The sequence below is a fragment of the Strongylocentrotus purpuratus genome, unplaced genomic scaffold (genome assembly GCF_000002235.5).
Source record: "Strongylocentrotus purpuratus isolate Spur 01 unplaced genomic scaffold, Spur_5.0 spur5_scaffold_3, whole genome shotgun sequence".
In the NCBI taxonomy this organism is placed as follows: Eukaryota; Metazoa; Echinodermata; class Echinoidea; order Camarodonta; family Strongylocentrotidae; genus Strongylocentrotus; species Strongylocentrotus purpuratus.
Genome location: NW_022145609.1, coordinates 9,187,022 through 9,204,785, shown reverse-complemented (window position 1 = coordinate 9,204,785; position 17,764 = coordinate 9,187,022). Strand labels below are relative to the sequence as shown.

General features: G+C 35.2%; 1 protein-coding gene across 1 annotated transcript in view; it reads right to left on the bottom strand.

Annotated features, from left to right (window-relative positions):
• The window catches only part of LOC589328 (phospholipid-transporting ATPase ABCA1), a 75,517-nt gene that overhangs the window by 41,875 nt on the left and 15,878 nt on the right, over positions 1 to 17,764 (bottom strand). The window contains exons 6-7 of the mRNA XM_030996815.1: positions 14,179 to 14,303; positions 861 to 1,055 (exon numbers count right to left, since the gene is read on the bottom strand). Of these exons, the coding sequence (XP_030852675.1) occupies positions 861 to 1,055; positions 14,179 to 14,303 (320 nt within the window). The remainder of the gene's footprint in view (positions 1 to 860; positions 1,056 to 14,178; positions 14,304 to 17,764) is intronic.

Genomic DNA, 17,764 nt, shown 5'->3' with positions numbered 1-17,764 from the left:
TCATTTGTAGTACCGAACAATTCATACAAGTTTTGTTTGAATCCGAGAGAGTTCATTTATCCTTTTATTACCAGAATTGGAGATTGCCTTAACATCTGTATTCTAGGAACAAACATTTTTAGGCGGAAGGGCAATTGGTAGACTGCCCCGGACATAGTCAATTTCCCTGGGGGTGTTCCATGTATGTCATCAGGATATACAAACCAAACTACAAAAGGAAGTCCATCGTAATCTTCCAGGTCAAACATGATTACAACCTATAGATTACAAAGTCTTCTAAACTATTTCATTCAGAAAAGACAATGAGACAAACATCTATCGATAAGTGAGGTATTGACATTACTTTTCTTGGCATGTGCATCAGTAAATAACTTTTGCTTTAAACAAAGCAAAGCGCAATAAACAAAAGATTCATGTAATTAACAAACAAACAGTTAATTTAATAATAACAGAAGCTTAATTTATAAACCGTGTAGGATCAGGTCGCTATTGCACAAAAAGAATACAACCTTTGTCACATTGTCAAACCACAAATGAGAATTTAATTGGAATTGTTGAAATTATGGGGCCAGTGTCATTTCTCAGACAATTGAATTTGATTATAATTAGCATTTGATAGTGTACTCCATTCAGTTCAATAAAACAGAATGGCCCATTTACAAAATGATGGTCATCCATTGAGCCATATTCTGGTGGACACAGAAAAAGGGGGCTGAGGCAGAACCAAAAAATATCCAATAATTTATAATAACAATTTGTAGCCTCGATCCCTGACCATACAATATTTTTCATTTACCCCAGAACCCCCCCCCCCTTTTTTTGGGGGGGGGGGGAGAATTCTGGATATGCCAATGACTTACCAATGATGCGACTGCTGTAGGGTCTAGATGTGAGAGGAGCTCTTGGGCAATCTCTGTGTACTGCTCTTGGTTGAGAGCACATAGTTCTCGGTTGGTCTTGGCTCGGAGTTCTGGATCTTCGATACCAAACAGGTTCCCCACCCCCCCTAACTCACAAGCAAGCTCCAGGGTGGAAGGATCAGTCAAGGCAAAGATCTAGGAGCAAATGGTAGAAAAAATACATAGTCGTAAACATATATGTAATGGGTCATTCTGGCCACGTTTCCATAAAACTGGCTGGAATTATGTCCCCCAGGAGGTGGAGAATGTGCATATTTTGTTTGGACGCAAGTCTGAATCCGATGACAGGGGACATAATACATGGACCGGTACGTACAGTAGATGTGAAACCCTCAGAAACATCGTGGAGCGCTACATGTTTATAAACCCAGAATGCTATTATTATTATTATTAAAATGCCTTCTGCTTGTCCAACAGTCATGTGGGTTTATTTACAAACATGTAATTTGCATTAAAATATGAAGAAAAAATAAGAAGAAAAAAAAAGAAGAAAAAAAGAAGAAAAAAAAGGATGGAAACAAGGAAACAATACTATTTGCATTTATTAGCTAGATGAGTCATTCAATTTGATTTTATTTAATTTCAAACAAACAGGATGTAAAAGTGGGTATGCTTGGTAACAACTACATGTACATGTAATAAAGCATTTTTCAATTAACCCTCTATTAAAGAATAACCTCTAAAACAGTGTATTTCATCCTGATATGTTTTAAACCAATTTTTGTGTATATAATTCTATCCAATATTCATTCCCAATATACACTTCAAAAGTGAAGATGTACACAAATTAGTGTAGAAACTCACAAGGTTGCAATTATCTGTATGTTTACTGTACATGATGTGCATTTTTCATTGTAACAGTTACCATTCAGACACGACTGCACATCTACCACTTACTGAAACCCCTAGAGTGCTTCAGATTAATAGAGCAATAAATATTACATACTGTACATTTCGGTAAATTACACGTACAATTTTCTACAATGTAATACATCACCCTAAATGAGACAGCACTAAACAAGGTACACTTCAATGAACCCTTCATGAGTTTATTGACATCATGAAACTAATGATTTATGTATGAGCCTTAACTCTCCGCATGGTAACCAGCCTCATTTAATGATGCATGACTGCCATCAACATACACCAATTTGTAAATTATTCATACAGATATCCCTTGTAAATTTGATGTGTATTGTGTCTTTGTCGTAACTCAAGGAAGAATGGCCATTGTTGAATGCTTTTATTTTATTTTAAGCTTTAATATAATGTCACATTCTCAAGAAATAGAAATTGTGGCAAATCAACTTTTAACATACTTAAAAAATTACAAAACTTGGCAAGGGTATGAATAATTTAGTTGTTAACTATACATGATAATCTAAATGGCATGGCTATTTGTAAAAACACAAAGGAGAGTTTTGAAGCAATGTGCTACAGGCGAGCGAGCATGATCATCACCACAGGGTGCTACAAGAATTTTTTTCACCACTTGCCCTGTCGGGCAAGTGGGTTTTCAATTTACTTGCCCAAACAATATTTCCACTTGCCCAAAACTTTAAAGCGAAAAAGGACTCGAGGTTAAAGCATTTATTATCTCGTAATGATAAGTTAGTGTTTTAGATAGCAAATTAATGCACATACATGTACAGTGTAACTGTACTGAATAATAACCTAATATGTCAAAGAAAATGGTCAACAAAGGATGGTTGAAGGTTTAAAAAACGCATTTTATTGATTCTCCATAAATAATCAGATTCACATGAATCTCGGCAAGGTAGAATGGTTCAAGCAGGTTTAAGTTTTTAATATTCAGTCATGTAAAAAAGCATAATGACCCTGTTGTAAAAAATATGATACAAACATGTCATTAATGGTAGCCACATGTACTCATGCCAAAATTTGTAAATTTTTACTAAATAATAATATTGAAGATATTTTACGATAAATCTCGGATAAGTATGCGAAAACTAGACTAAACAACGTCGCTAAAACCATGAAAACAAAACAACAACGGCTTATATTCTGGGGGTCTCGATACTATTATCAAAATGACTCGCTCGGTCGGATCTTGAGACCGCAGTAATAAATTGAAAACGAGACAAAAACATTCATCTGATTTATATGAGCAGCGAGTTTTAAATAATATGTTCACAATCATTAACAGTCATTATGAATAAATATCAAACATTTGACTTTTTGTACTTACTAGAAAATCCCTGTTGTTTATTCCATTCCGATTCGCACGTGTTCATTTCCCTAGAATAATGACGTCATATTTGGCGTGATTCAACCAATCGGCAATCAGAGAATAGCAAAGGCCTGTCGGTGCGGCCTGCAGAGCTAGAGAGAGAGAGCGCGAATAAGCTCGCAGCTGGTACGATCGCGCTAGCTGTCTCTAGCTAGCTCACGGCCGGCCGTGCGTGGAGGCGGAGCGGCATTCATGGCTTGAAGTGTCACTGTTGCATGCGCGCTGAGCTAGCTGAGCTGGCTAGCTGTCTGTGAAGTTTTTTCGAAATCGGAACGATCGCTTTTTTGCTTCTGGATTTTGACGACGGGTAAGAAGTTGACGGGTGAATGGTAGAGTTCTTGGACACTAGGAAATTACTGTAAAAGTATCACTTGCCCGAATCGGGCAAGTGATAATTTGATTTACTTGCCCGACGGCTCAATTTGGTTGCCCCGGGACGTCGGGCAAGCGGGTTTGTCGCGCCCTGCACCATACCCAACAAAACAAATCTTTAACATAAAATGTAATGTACATTGGGGGAGAATCAGGACATATTGTATTGAGAGCACAGAATAGAATTTGAAATAATTTTAAATCATCTGTTTCGAGCTGCAAGGGCTAAATCATATCATTTTACACTAGACACCTTTACAAGGGGTTAAGACCTAGCTTCTGGCTCCAAACAGACAGTATGTAGTTTTCAATGATGATAACTACTTGAAACCGTTTAGGTTTCTAGTGGCTTCAAGTGAATTGTTTATTCTGGGAAAAGTGAAGTGTGCGAGCCTTTTTAGTTTTCTTTTATTCCTACGTGGAGTAATATTGCTTAGATATATATCACATTTAAAGGCTTCATAAAATGCCCTCACTACTTTAAAACTAGAAATGGTAAAAATTAAAACAAAGGAAAGAAAAGAAAGAAAGAAAACAGAGAAAGCAAGACAGAAACTGAGAAAGAAAGAAAGAAAGAAGGGAATAAAGAAAGAAAGAAAAAAGAAATATTAAGAAAATTGCAGTTTTCATTGTCAGTTCAGTTCAGGTGCAATTAAAGAAAAATACACCATAAAACAATAATATATTATACTTAGTTCGCTCAAATGAAACGTAAAGAACAAGAAAATGATATTCATTGTGGAGGTGAACGCTACTTGTGCATCTATCAAATGTCATTCTGAATCATATACAGTGGAAACTCATACTAAAGGGCTCTGATATGACGATCTACGGTATCTGTTAAATAACAAGGTAATTTTGCTGGTCCAAGCTCTTTATATTTTTCGTTTTTTTACCCTTATAACAAGATGCCTGATACATGTATAACAAGGTAATTTCCACTGTCCCAAGCCAAGGACCTCGTTATAACGAGTTTCCACTGTATAGCCATGATGAACATGTATGCTGCCAACTATTATTATTATTTCTTTTTATAGCGATGATGAATACTGTTAAGATTATCTGCGATGACTGACAAGAAAGTGCCTACTATCAAAAAAGAATTACATCACTATATAAATAGCCTTACATATTTTTTTCAGTACACAGGTGCATAAAATTACATGGGGGATATAAAGTTCATATAAATGAACTTTATAGTCAAGCGAATGTGAGAAAAACAAATATGCCAAGTTCACATAAGGCCTGTCCTCATCAGCTCGAGATTGCCTAGTAACCCACTATTCTAACTATACCAATCCCAAATTATCCAGCTAATTTGCATCTTCATCAGCACGCAGTTGCAATTGGTGGGATATTTGGTCAAGATAATATCCAGAGAAATATTGGTCTTGTTTCCTGAATATCCTGCTATTTGGGAAATAGCGGGCTAATTTGCACCCGTCCGAGCTAGTTTGTGATGAGCGTATTGGTCTGGTGAAGACGCAATTTCGAGCTTCAGGATAATGTCTCGAGTCTGAAAATAGCGGGATATTCGGCAAACTTCAGCTGATGAGGACAGGCATATAGAGGGTGAACTTTGAACATGCAGCCTACATCATCATCATAAGTGTGAACAAACTTTTATAATCTAGTTTTTGATTAAAATCAGTTTGCACCGCACATAAAAATGAGATTGAAATATATTGGTAAAATATTGGCGAACATGAACACATTCTCAAATTTAATTTGGATGAAAATCTTGGAGCCCAATAAAAAGCAATTAAAGTTTATATTACAAGTTTTTATGTGTATTTTTTTTTATTACGATACACAATAAATTTTATACTGTAAATTATAACAGACTATCTCTTTTGAGAATTTGAATGTGTTATTTCTTTAACCAACAAGAAAGCTGACGTAAGCATATTGTTTAATGGCAAATGAAATAGGGGCTGACCTTAAAAACCCTAATAATTGGGTTTATGGACATAAACGTCAAAGACCTAGGGTTAGAGTTAGGGGTTGGATTAGGTTTAGTGTTACTTAAGAAACGTAAATCTTCAGATTCAACTTCATTGATGAAGCATTGGGTAACCACAATCATCTGGTCAATTTTTGTGGTGGGGTATTTTAAAGTTGCTCCAAAATAGGAAAGGGGCTTTAGAATCCAGTAAAAAAATTCTGTTCAAGTTTTGTATACGTGTACAGGTATTCTCTTAATAGAATGCAATTAGAATGCTTTGGGAGGCTGCATGGTTGGCCAACTTTTTGACCAAAAAGAAATCTAAAGTTTAGCAGATTCTTTATGGCAAATTTAAATAGAAAAATGACCTTAGATTCAATCAAAATTTGTCCTTTTGATAACAAACTATATATATATTGATTTCTTTTGTATCTGCTTGTAAAGAAAGCAAATAACAAGCAGACTTACCCAACTGATTTGGTAATTCTGACCACAAGGCACTAGAGCATCTCAAGTTTTCTTTGTTTGTATTTACCCCAGACCTTGACTCATGCTCTACCACTGAGCCATCAAATATCTCCCCTTTTTCTTTTGAATTACTTTAACAACAAAAAGAGAATGATAATAATATTGATCATTTAGGAGCACTAAAGACGAAAAGGACAATAGCGTTTCTAAAATTACAGAATGCTTTTAGAATACTTTGGGAGGAGGCATGGTTGACCAACTTCTTCAACAACATGAAATATAAAGTTTAGCAGATTCTTTGATGGCAAATTTAAATAGAAAAATAACCTTAGAATCAATGAAAGAAATTTCCTTTGGATAACAAAAATATATATACTGATTTGTTTTTTATAGGCTTGTTAAGAAAGCAAATAACAAGCGGACCTACCCAACGTATTAGGTAATGCTGATTATAATGCCTTACCAAAGGGCTCTAGAGCATCATGTGTTTTCTTTTTTTGTTTTTGTTTTTTACCCCAGACCTTGACTCCTGCTCTACCACTGAGCCATCAAATATCTCCCTTTCTCTTTTGAATTGCTTTAGAAAGAAAAAAAGAGAATGAAAATAATATTGATCATTTAGGAGCGCTAAAAACAAAAAAGTACAACAGCTCTTCTAAACTCATAGAATGTCAAGAGAAACATGAAATACATAGACTCATGATAAAAAAGAAGTAGAACATAGAGAACATATAGCCAACCGGCTGCAATGATGATCACTTTATAGTTAATGCATGCACACAAATCCCCAGAGCTTAATGTAATCTCATAAGAGCCAAAAAGATGTTAACCAATATGATTCTGGCTCTCCAGGGAAGATAGAACATTTTCTGCAATATATTTGTTCATCCTGCATTCTGAGAACCAACATCCATTTCCATTTCAGTGCAATATTTCAGGAGATGTACATCCATAAATGAGACCTAATTTCCTTTCCCAGAATCCAAAGGGAAATCCCAGGCATATCGAGTTCCCTTCTAGAGCCCCTTAAGCCCCAATACAGAGAGAGAGAGAGAGAGAGAGAGAGAGAGAGAGAAATGGCACCAATGAATGATCAATTGGTCATTGAAATACTGCGAAGGAGGTGTCGTGTGTATGAAAACGAGATATGCAGAAGAGGAGAAAACATTGCTTTTCAGTAAATATTCTCAAATACCATAATAACACCAAATCTAAAATCACACACGCTCTCTCTCTCTATCTTTAGTCGTAGTTGTACATTAGTCTATGGCATTTACTCTCCTTTTTTCTATTATACAAGTCACTTGATCTCACTTCTAATATTTTTGTTTTTCTCCCTATAAATAAAATATATTTTTATCCAGAAGTGAAAAGGTTAGCAAAACATTTCTACACACAATGGTTGCACATTCTGACTAAAAAAAGGTTGTTGCTCTAAACAACGTTTCCCTAATACATCCATAAACATAACTGTCCATTCAGATGCAGACAGCTAGAGATCAAAATCTATGCTGCCCCCCTAGGCTGCATTCAAAAATCTATGGTTTTGTCAAAAACATCTTTATAACCACAACTCTGCCTTTGTTTGAGATCAGCAATCTCGATCAACCATGTTCAAATTTACAACCTGCAGAAAATTTCATGGACACAACCTTAACTGTAAAAACCGAACCATCCTTCTGTTTTACTTATTCAGTTAAATCTGATCCGGGTCTATAAAAAACGTCTTTATGAACAGAAAACTTAGCTTTTCCATTGACTTCCTTTGTTAAACCTGATTTTAGACAAAAGGTTAAAACCAGCATCGGGTTTAGATTTAAGTAGAAAATGGGCTAATGTGTTTCATAACCCTGAGCCTGGGAAGAGCAATGCTTTAATATGAACGCAGCTCAAGTTCATTGTCTAAGGTGTGACGTACCAAACACCTGTGCCGACCTGCTTTACTAGCAGGTTGGCACAATGTCAAAAATTCATCCCAGGGTTAGAAACGTCAGAGCTGTGACGTCACCCAAACACTATTCCCTTGCGTCGGTTCTATATATTGAAAAACATCTGCATAAAAATATTGCACCAATACTTGGTAATATATAGGTCATGATAAGGAGAAAACATGATGGTGCAGGGATTGAGATTAACCCAGAATGAAAGGCTCAGAATTCAATTTGAAAAAATTGAATGCATCTTGACAAAATAGATTTTTGTTATGGACAGCATTAATTCCCTGATTAATTTTCTTTCTATTATATAGTGATTTGACTGCAACTAAATGGTTCAGAATTCAGTTTGCAAAATGTGAATATTTAAAGATATTGATAATCTTCAAATAGAATTTCCTTCAAAGACATAGATATAAAGGGACCGGGACCCCCCCCCCCCCAAGAAAATCAAATTGTCAAGTGATAATGTAATTTTCCTTTCAAAACAATGAAATTTTCAAAAATGTGAAATTTATAAACATCAAAGATTAACACATGTCTTATTTTATCTTAAAATGCATTACTCTTTACTATGCAAATTAAAAACAAAAACCTTTTGCTCTTTCCTGACCTTTCAAAGTAAAACTCAAATATTTTCCTTTTCATTCAAAACTATGACATGTGCTTTTTCCATACATCTCTTATGGATTGAAAGGACTATTCCTAGTCTCAAGTAGCAATACACGAGTTTCTCTATGATGACCTTTCTCTAAATAACTCATTTACATACGATCTCATATGCTTTTGTGTGCATTTCAGCATTTGTTTGAATAATTTATTGATCACAGCAGTCTGTCATCCTGTGACATGCACATACATCACCTGTATTATAGATCTCATTTTATAATATCCAGGCCCCAAAATGAGCGAATAAATTAACTGGGCCAAAAGAAAAGAAGGTGGAAATGTCACCACTTTACTAATGACCAATGCACTGTAAGAGCTCACTGTTGCTAGGAAATAGACTGGATGGCTCTATGTTGTATGTTGATCATCTACAGTCCATTAGTCAATACAGTTCCTAATGCATTGTAGATGGTCATTATGAATGTAAAATTCTTACTGGAAATGTTCATTTGTACATGTACATTTTAACTGTGTTGTGTAGTAGATAGCGTGTTTATGATGTGGAAGGATACTACGTACAGGCCTTCAATACAAAAAGAGGCCAAGGACGAAATGAGCCGATACTCAAAGTGAATTTAGCAGCAGTCCATTGTATTAAACTTACAAGATGTTTTATCATGGCGTTTTAATGACGACTAACGCTTTATATTCTAGAAAGAAAAAAAAATTGGTATCATGTAAAAGTATGTTTTAAGCAGAGACATATGAAGATGAAAAATACATCAAAATTCTGAAATAATGCATTTATTGAAATGAATGAGAGCATTGGATGAGAGCTTTGTTAGATAACCATCACTGGTCAACTACCCCAATATCTAACACTAGTACAAAAATACATTGGAAATAAAGAATATATCATTAAATTGTTGATGCTTTTGATGCTTAGGTTTTGGCTTCGATATAAACACATCTTTTGGTTCCAAGGAGGAATCACACAGTTTTTAACAGATCTATTATGAAGAAGAAGGACATTAACTACCTAACTATATACCGGTATGTATATACATGTATATATATTTATTTATGTAAACAACGTGATGTACTACCCTCAGCCTTTGAGCAGACATACATGTACCAGTATACTGTACATTTTATATGCAAATGAGTGAAACCCACAAATAATTCTGAATTCCATGTAACCACTCTAAATTCATGAGCAAATATAAACCATGTATTTTTGTATATAATGTACCTGGTATGTAAAGTATGATCCCAGATTGGAAAGGAGGCATTTTGTCAAATTCCAATTTATATTCATACCAGTTAATTAACAAGTATCATATTTCAGAAATCTCTTCAGAATACCAGATTGTCAATACTGAATATTTGTTTCTTTAAATAGTAAAGAAAATGGAGAAAAAAAATCATGCAAGTATAGTGAAATTCTTGTTGTGCAAATACAAGAACAAGAATCATCATATGGCATTCACTCCATATTTGAAGGTTTAAATTAATTCTGTTTGATCTTAGCTGACATTATAATCAAGTGTTCATTGAATAACAAAATACTTATGAAACCTTCAGAAAATAAAGAGCTTGGCTAAACCCTATTCAAATTTGTGCAAATACAAGAGAACAAGAATGGCTTTCACTCCATATTTGGGGGTATAAAGTAATTCCCATCGCTCTTAGTTGATATTGTAATCAAGTGTTTATGAAATTACACCACACTTATGAAACCTTCAGAAAGTAAAGTGCTTGGCTAAACCCTATTTCTGCTAATTGTTCAATGATACATGTAGTTTCTCTTTCAATTCGTAGGATCACGAGTCATTTCCCGTGGAAGGAATGATGATTACAACAACTAAACAGTAGCACTGCCAGCTAGGAGTCCCATGCTAATTGATTATCATGTGATTTGGCTTTCAGCCTGTTATTTAAGGACTTTCAGCCTGTTATTTAAGATAAAATAACATGTGTATTCCGAGAAGAATGCAAAGAAGAAAAGAAGTGTTTAATAGCTTATTACATGTATATGTTTTTTACCAAAGTTGACTGCCTTTGGGAAGTACATGATACAGCCCCCCCCCCCCCACCAAAAAAAAAAGGGAATTCAATTTTCACAAAGGCTGGGTAAGGCACTTGTCAGAGGTTCCTCCCAGAACTGCCATTGTAAATCAGAGAAATGGGCCAAATTCTTTCACCTTTTAAGTTCATCTTCATGCACCTAACCCAGGGCTTCAATAAATATTACATGAAGCGGGACTGCAACGCCAATATTTTTGTAATACTTCATTTTCTAAACATTTTGAAGAATAAGGCATGCTGCTAAATTTAGCAATTTAATTTGCAACATCCAGTGGGTAGATCCTGCATGTTCTTATACAGCAATGAAATTATTGAATTTTCTCTCCCATATTCCCCAACTTCCCCTCCCCAGAATTAACAAATTACTAATTTTCAACCCCCCTATTAAGCCTAGATGGTGTTGTAAATGCAGATGAAAACCATTTTAGTAAGGGTGGTATCATAACACAATGTTATACATATATTTATTTTAATCTTGCAGTTACAGGTACAGCTTAGAGTTAGATTGCTATAGGCCTTCTGTTATCAATCTTACAGTTACAGGTTACATGTTACAGTTACATTGTATATGTAGTATAGTTTAGTTTGTTATACTCTTTAGTATTTGTACGATTTGTTGTTATTATACTCATCATGTTCATACTCGGCTCTTTTCCCTATCTATATGTAACATATGTTTTATGGACCTCTGCCTTGTGCAGCTGAGTCTGAAATAAAGTTCTGAATTTAATTGAATTGAATTGAATAACCACTCAACATGACGTAGCTAAATGTAAAAGTCCAGACTGCCCTCTATGCTATGAGCTGTACGTTCACAGACCAGATCCCCTCTACATACATGTACACATGCAATTCAAAGGCAATTTCATTCAATTGCATCATGGCTAAAAATAGCTCCTTTCAATAAACACCCTGCTAAAGTACATACAGGAAATGAAGAACCGCAATGCAATTATGATAACTGTTTAATGTTAGTTGGGTTGTTAGGAAGTATTAATATTTAACTTATACTTGTAGTGGATACTTAATAGCTATTTATGTGTCTTTATCCTGTATTAAATTACTCTCAGTTTTGATTGTTTCCTGAGGATGGTAAAAAAAGATTGTTGGATTAAAATGAAAAGGAATAACTACTCATATAAAGAGTTTAGGCCATGAAGATAATAGATATACTGACCAAACTGTTTACATACATTTTGTAATTGTTTGGTTTAATGCTCTAATTCATGTTTCTAATCATGATTATTTCACCAAGTAGGCAATACCGGTAGGCAAACTTTGATTTTACCACATTAAACAACCACATACAAAAGGTTTGCTCATTACTGGAGATAAAATCAATAGCAGACCCCATTTCAAATCCTACAGGTTCTACTTCAAAATGGTTGTTTCTAATGCATTCACAAGTACATGTATTTCCATTTCTATGTGTATGGGTAATAATTGACTAAACGCTTTACTTCCCAAAAAACTAAGCCACAGGTCAATTGTAAAATAGATGTTTAAGAATAGCATCCATCCTTGCTCATCCTTGCATATAGTGCTGATATAGTATGTACATGTACATGTATGCTGATGTTAAATGCACATGATGATGTTTCCTCTTCATATATGCCACACAAATAATCCCCTGTGCGACATTGTATTTATCATGGGACGGATATATAAATGGCTTCAAGATTATTGAGCAGTTTCCAGTCCAAGATTAACCTATACTGGTGTTGAAAGGGTTGTCATGGAGCTAATCAAGTCCGGAAATCAATCATTTTGCAAGGTACCTCTGTGTTGCACAAAGCAATCCTTCCGTCAATTGATGCCTATCAAGTATCACTTTGTGCAAAATTGCATGTGTGGCAAACAAGCAACCTTGCAGAGAGGCAAAGTAAGCAACTGTATTGTTAAACGCACCTGCGCAATTATGCATTCATGAAAACTACTATATTTGTAATGAACCATGTTTTTTTGGCCCAATATCGCCATATTCTGTATTAAGTATAAACACCATCATATCTTCATCAAATGCAAGAATAAGCAAATTTGTAAAACATCCAATATTTGTAAATCTGTAGCTTGTCCCTCACTGATTCAAATGATATTATTGTTGTTTTTTTGTTTTTTTAAATGTAAAACTCCATGATCAATCTGCTTAAATATGAATGTTTTTCTATTACTTATGAGTGAAACAAAAGCAAACTCAAATTGAAATTGCTCTATATCCAAAATGTTCTTCTCAATTGACATCATTACAGTGTACATCACCTAATGAGAGCCATACCAGCCACAACTGTCCAACAAATAAACTCATTAGTTAAAGATGATATCATCCTAATGACCTTAATGTCCTTCAGACTCTCTCTCCTATTAATTTATTTATAATGCACAATCAACTTGTACTTGTTCTCTCATTTTCATAATGTTCTTATTCATAAACCATCTCTTTATAATTTTCAAGGTTAATACAAAGATGTACATGACCAATCAGATGAACCTCGTAAGTCATCTATAAATTTGTTTCACTCTTGAAAAGGATTTGCTTGAGTATGAATACTGACAAGACATAGTTTGTTTAAAAGTATGCTTCTGAGAATCTCCACATTCATCCACAATATTTCTTTACTATACAACCTGAGCTGCGCTGTATCATAATATATTTTAATATAATTTCTCCTTATCCAATTTACATCTTTATTTTGGTTCTGCCTTGAGGGGATGAAGACTGACAGAGAGACTCAAAATAGACTTATAAGGACTTTTCGGATGTTTACAAGTCTGCAGGGAGGATATTGTTGTTTAAAAAAAAAAAAAAAAAAAAACCTCTACTTCACAGTACACATTCATGTATTTAAATGTGTAACAGGTAAATGTGACAATCTTTAAGCTACTTAAACCCCTGTCAAATCTTTTCTTTTTAAAGGGCATGACCTCTAACTGTTGATTGAAAATTCTTGCAGCTGCATGTCAAATACATGTACCGTTAAAGTTGAGTATATAATTTTATGTGTTTTTTTGTTTTGATAATAAAGTGTGTCATCTCATTTCAGCAACATTTAGCTCCATGCAAAACGGAAGCCCACATGGAATTCAAAGGCTGCGACAAGAAACACAGCCTGCAATACTATTGTATAGGCCTACACAGTTTGTGCTAAAACACTGTTTTACCAAAGAACGATTACCTAGTGATAATCACCTAGTTCTAGTTCTCATACACATTAGAAGATATTGAATAAATAGATACATCATGGAGAAATATTATCATTTTGCAGAAAGGATGATTATTTTCATGTTCTTTGTTACATATCAAATGTTAGATTAATGTTGATTTCCAATAAGAATGATGAGAAGATTATTTGCACCAAGGCACTTTGATAACTGCAAAATCAATAATTGCCAATAAAATTTCAAAGGACTTCATATTTTCACCACAGAAATAATCTTGCTCCCCAAAACTTTGGGATTGATTTTTCCAACAAGTATTAGTCTTCAAACTGTAACAATATACTGTTAAAATTAATTTTCCAAGTAAAAATTAAAAAAAAAAAAAAAAAAAAAAAAAAAAAATCATTTTCCCCTTTAAACGTGGCTAAAGCTTACCTCTGCAGGGTTTGGTCTTGAGGCTAGGATGGCATCTGCAACATCAGGAGACAGACCCACTTGACTTTTAAGGTAACTACGCACTGCAGCTGGGTCGTCCAATAAACCACTCAAAGATGACAGATCTGAAAGTGAGAAATCATTAATGACATCTGTTAGTTGGAGTTAAAGATATGTTAAGGATACATGAGCTGCATCTACACAGCGAACATCATCAATTTTTTTCACATTCCAGTGTTTCGCCGGTAGTAGCAAAATGGCTAACGACAAACTCGACGAAAAATCTGAATAAAAAAATCCACCTTTGGATTTTTTTTAAATGCCTGCCAAAGTTTCACTGATTTTTTGCGGGAAATTGGAGAAGGAGATGGAGAAGAAAAGAGAAGCAGAGAGAGATAGAGAGAGAGAGAGAGAGCAAGGAAAGAAAAAGAAAAAAAGTCTATAAGGAGGTAGTGAAGAAAGACAATACGAGAAGATGGAGCAGATGAAACATTAAAAGATGAGGAGGAAGAGGAGGAAGAAGAAAAAGAAAAAGAAGAAGAAGAAGATGTATATATAGATGAAGAATACAATGGTATTGCCCAAACATTCTTAGTAATTCTAGCTTTTAAATAAAGTATCATCTACATTACTTTAAACCCTGAATTTCCAGCTAGTATGAGCATTTCAGTATCGACTGCAACTAGCCCTTCTATTTCATTTCAAAACATCTGGTAATGCCTCAGGACTATATTTATCATAATGCATGCAGTACACATGTCTGTCTATCTCTTGGCTGCCTGTTAACATTCAAGTCATTCTGTAATGTCATTCCTGCAAGGCGACAAGAATAACATCCCTCAATTCTCAATAGGCCTGTCTCCATTAGCTCGGGTTTGCCAATCTGATTCAGGAAATTAGCCTGAAGTTACAAATCGCGTCGCCATCAGCTCGAAACTAGAGCTCGAGAAATTAGCTAGCTCACTTTTGGGTCTGGTGGAGTCAAACCGGACAAATAGCATGCTAGTTTGCTAACTTGCCCTAGAAATCTTGGGAAGATTTCCCAAGCAAATAGCCTTCTAAATGCGTCTTCACCTGCCACATAAATAGCCCAATATTTCATGAATCGGATCAGAAATAGCGGGCTATTTGGGAAACTCAAGCTGGTGAAGGCAGGCCTATAGGAAGACTGAATTGGGTTGCATCATACCACTCTAATCCTGTTCAGGGAAATCGAGGCATCTCTTTGATGTGTTCACACAGAGCAAATTTGACATTATTTTGAAAACTAAATTTAGGCTGCATTGGGTTGCGTCATATCACTGTAATACTTCAGGAATTCGAGGTACATCCCTTGGATGTGTTCACATGAGCAAGACGTATCATGCTTTAGGAGACTGAGGTACACATGTATGAGTACATGCAGGATCTACCCACTGGATGTGTTCACACAAGCCAGCTGATATTTCAAATACCATAGCATGCTACAGGGAATCTGCAAATCTTGTGGATGTGTTCACACAAGCAGGTTAATATAGCTCCATCTGATATCATGTGCAAGCACATTTGTGTATTTATAGGAGCTACCAAGACCTATGTTTACATTCCACAGCAGAATGTGACCTGTCACTAAATACATGTAGTATCTGATAAAGACTTCATTTGTCTTAGTTACTGTGCAAAGTGTAACTATACACTAGCTCCCTTAAACTTCCTCACCAATTCCTGTCTCTTTCCTCCTACAAATATACCAGAGTTAATTAGTAATTGGTTCCTGTTAACTTTATTTTTCTGAATATTACGGTATGTGCCACAGGTATTTGTCAAACATTTCACATCATTTGTCAAACTAAAATGCAATGTTATCACACAATTTGAAGTTCATTTGTTGTTAAATCAACTCATTAACTTTTACTCAGTGTCAATTAAAGTAAGGGTTGAAAAGCTGATTGATTGGGATTAAATGTAGGAATAAATCATCATAATCTGGGCAAATTACCTGAATCATTAGGAAATGAAAGAGCATGAACAAGAAGAAAAGAAACATTGCCCATGAAATGCATCTGCCTTGAATACACTCTATGCCTGGGGCCTAATGTAGGCAGCGCCTGATGTATTAGTTTGCATTGCCTTTATTGACTTAAAAGTCATGTACTCAATAATGCAATTAGCCCGCCATCTTGGTTTACCGCTGTTAAAGGTTCAGAGTGTATTGTCCATGCAGGGAGTTTCTTTAAGATGGACACAACAGAGAAAATATCAGACACAGGATCAATCACAAAAGATATACATAAAACATTAATGCTTTTCATGAAAAACATCTTTCTCATACGATTCAAACAATCTTGATTGATACCGTTCTCTCCTTACAGGTACCAGCAAGCTTTTTGAGTTAACAATGACAAAGATTGAGTTGTGCATAAAATCTACCTTAACCCATAACCTACAGGAACCTGTTAGCTCTTGTACTATAGCCTATGGGAAAGAGGGAATCCAGTAGTCAATGGGTTAAAGCTAATCTCCAGCTCTGATATGGGAATTGTATGTTGAGAGAACATGGCTGTAATTCATTCTGGGTTGTTTATCCTGCAGGAGATTGATTGTTTGAACCAGTAAAATAAAAACAAGCTCACAAATACTTGCTGGAAATCGTCTTCAATAAAAACCACAACTCTCATTTGCACATGGTGTCCTGCATTTAGTACAGTACATGGTGTTGGGCCTACTTACCTTGATTTCCTTATCTTTCTATGCTCATTACTCAGCCCCTATACATTTTCTACCAAAATCGTTCAGCACATGTCATTATTTCTAATCTTGGAACATTGAACAAGATAGGAGAAACATTTCACTCTTTGAAACAAATATATTATCAGCGGTTCGCTTTATCGGTTATCTTAATGTAACAAACAATTTGGATAGATTAATTCATTACGGACCACAAAATTTTGAATAGCAAAGTAAAATCAAGTCACTAATCACTGAGGAAGATAAGTGCTAACAATGTTCACCTTGACAAATCTTAAGGAGTTAACAAACAGGACATGAAAAGTCCACTCGTTCATTAGACTTTGCGCTGAAGCAAGATAAATCTGATACTGTCTGGTGTTTAAGAAGATTTCAGAATAGATAGTTTGTCACCCACTATGGTATTTCCTCCTAATTATGGTACTTGAAATAGAAATCTTTATTTTCCTTATCTTAAACCATGTACCGAAAACGGAAGCATAGTCAGAGCTCTGCTGCACCTAATTAAAGAAGAGATTGAGGTGAGGAAAGTTTGAGTTGGTTGGTTTCAAGCTAGAAGAGATGAAATGGGTAGCAGAGTTGACCCATTCATTGCCAGGATTAGAGGGAGAGGGAGGTTGGACAATACACATTGGATAGAAGCATACACTTCATGTTTTACTTTATGATAATTTTGATCGGGGGGGGGGGGGATATTGGTAGGAGAGGAGGTACAGTTTGTGTTGGGGCAAGTAAAGTCTGTAGTGGGAAAAGTAAACTGGATGGTGGGGGAAGTAAACATTTGATGGTATATCAGAGCAAGTTAATGATATATAGGGTCAAGTCAAGTCAAGGGTAAGTCAGATTTTGTTGCAGTGTA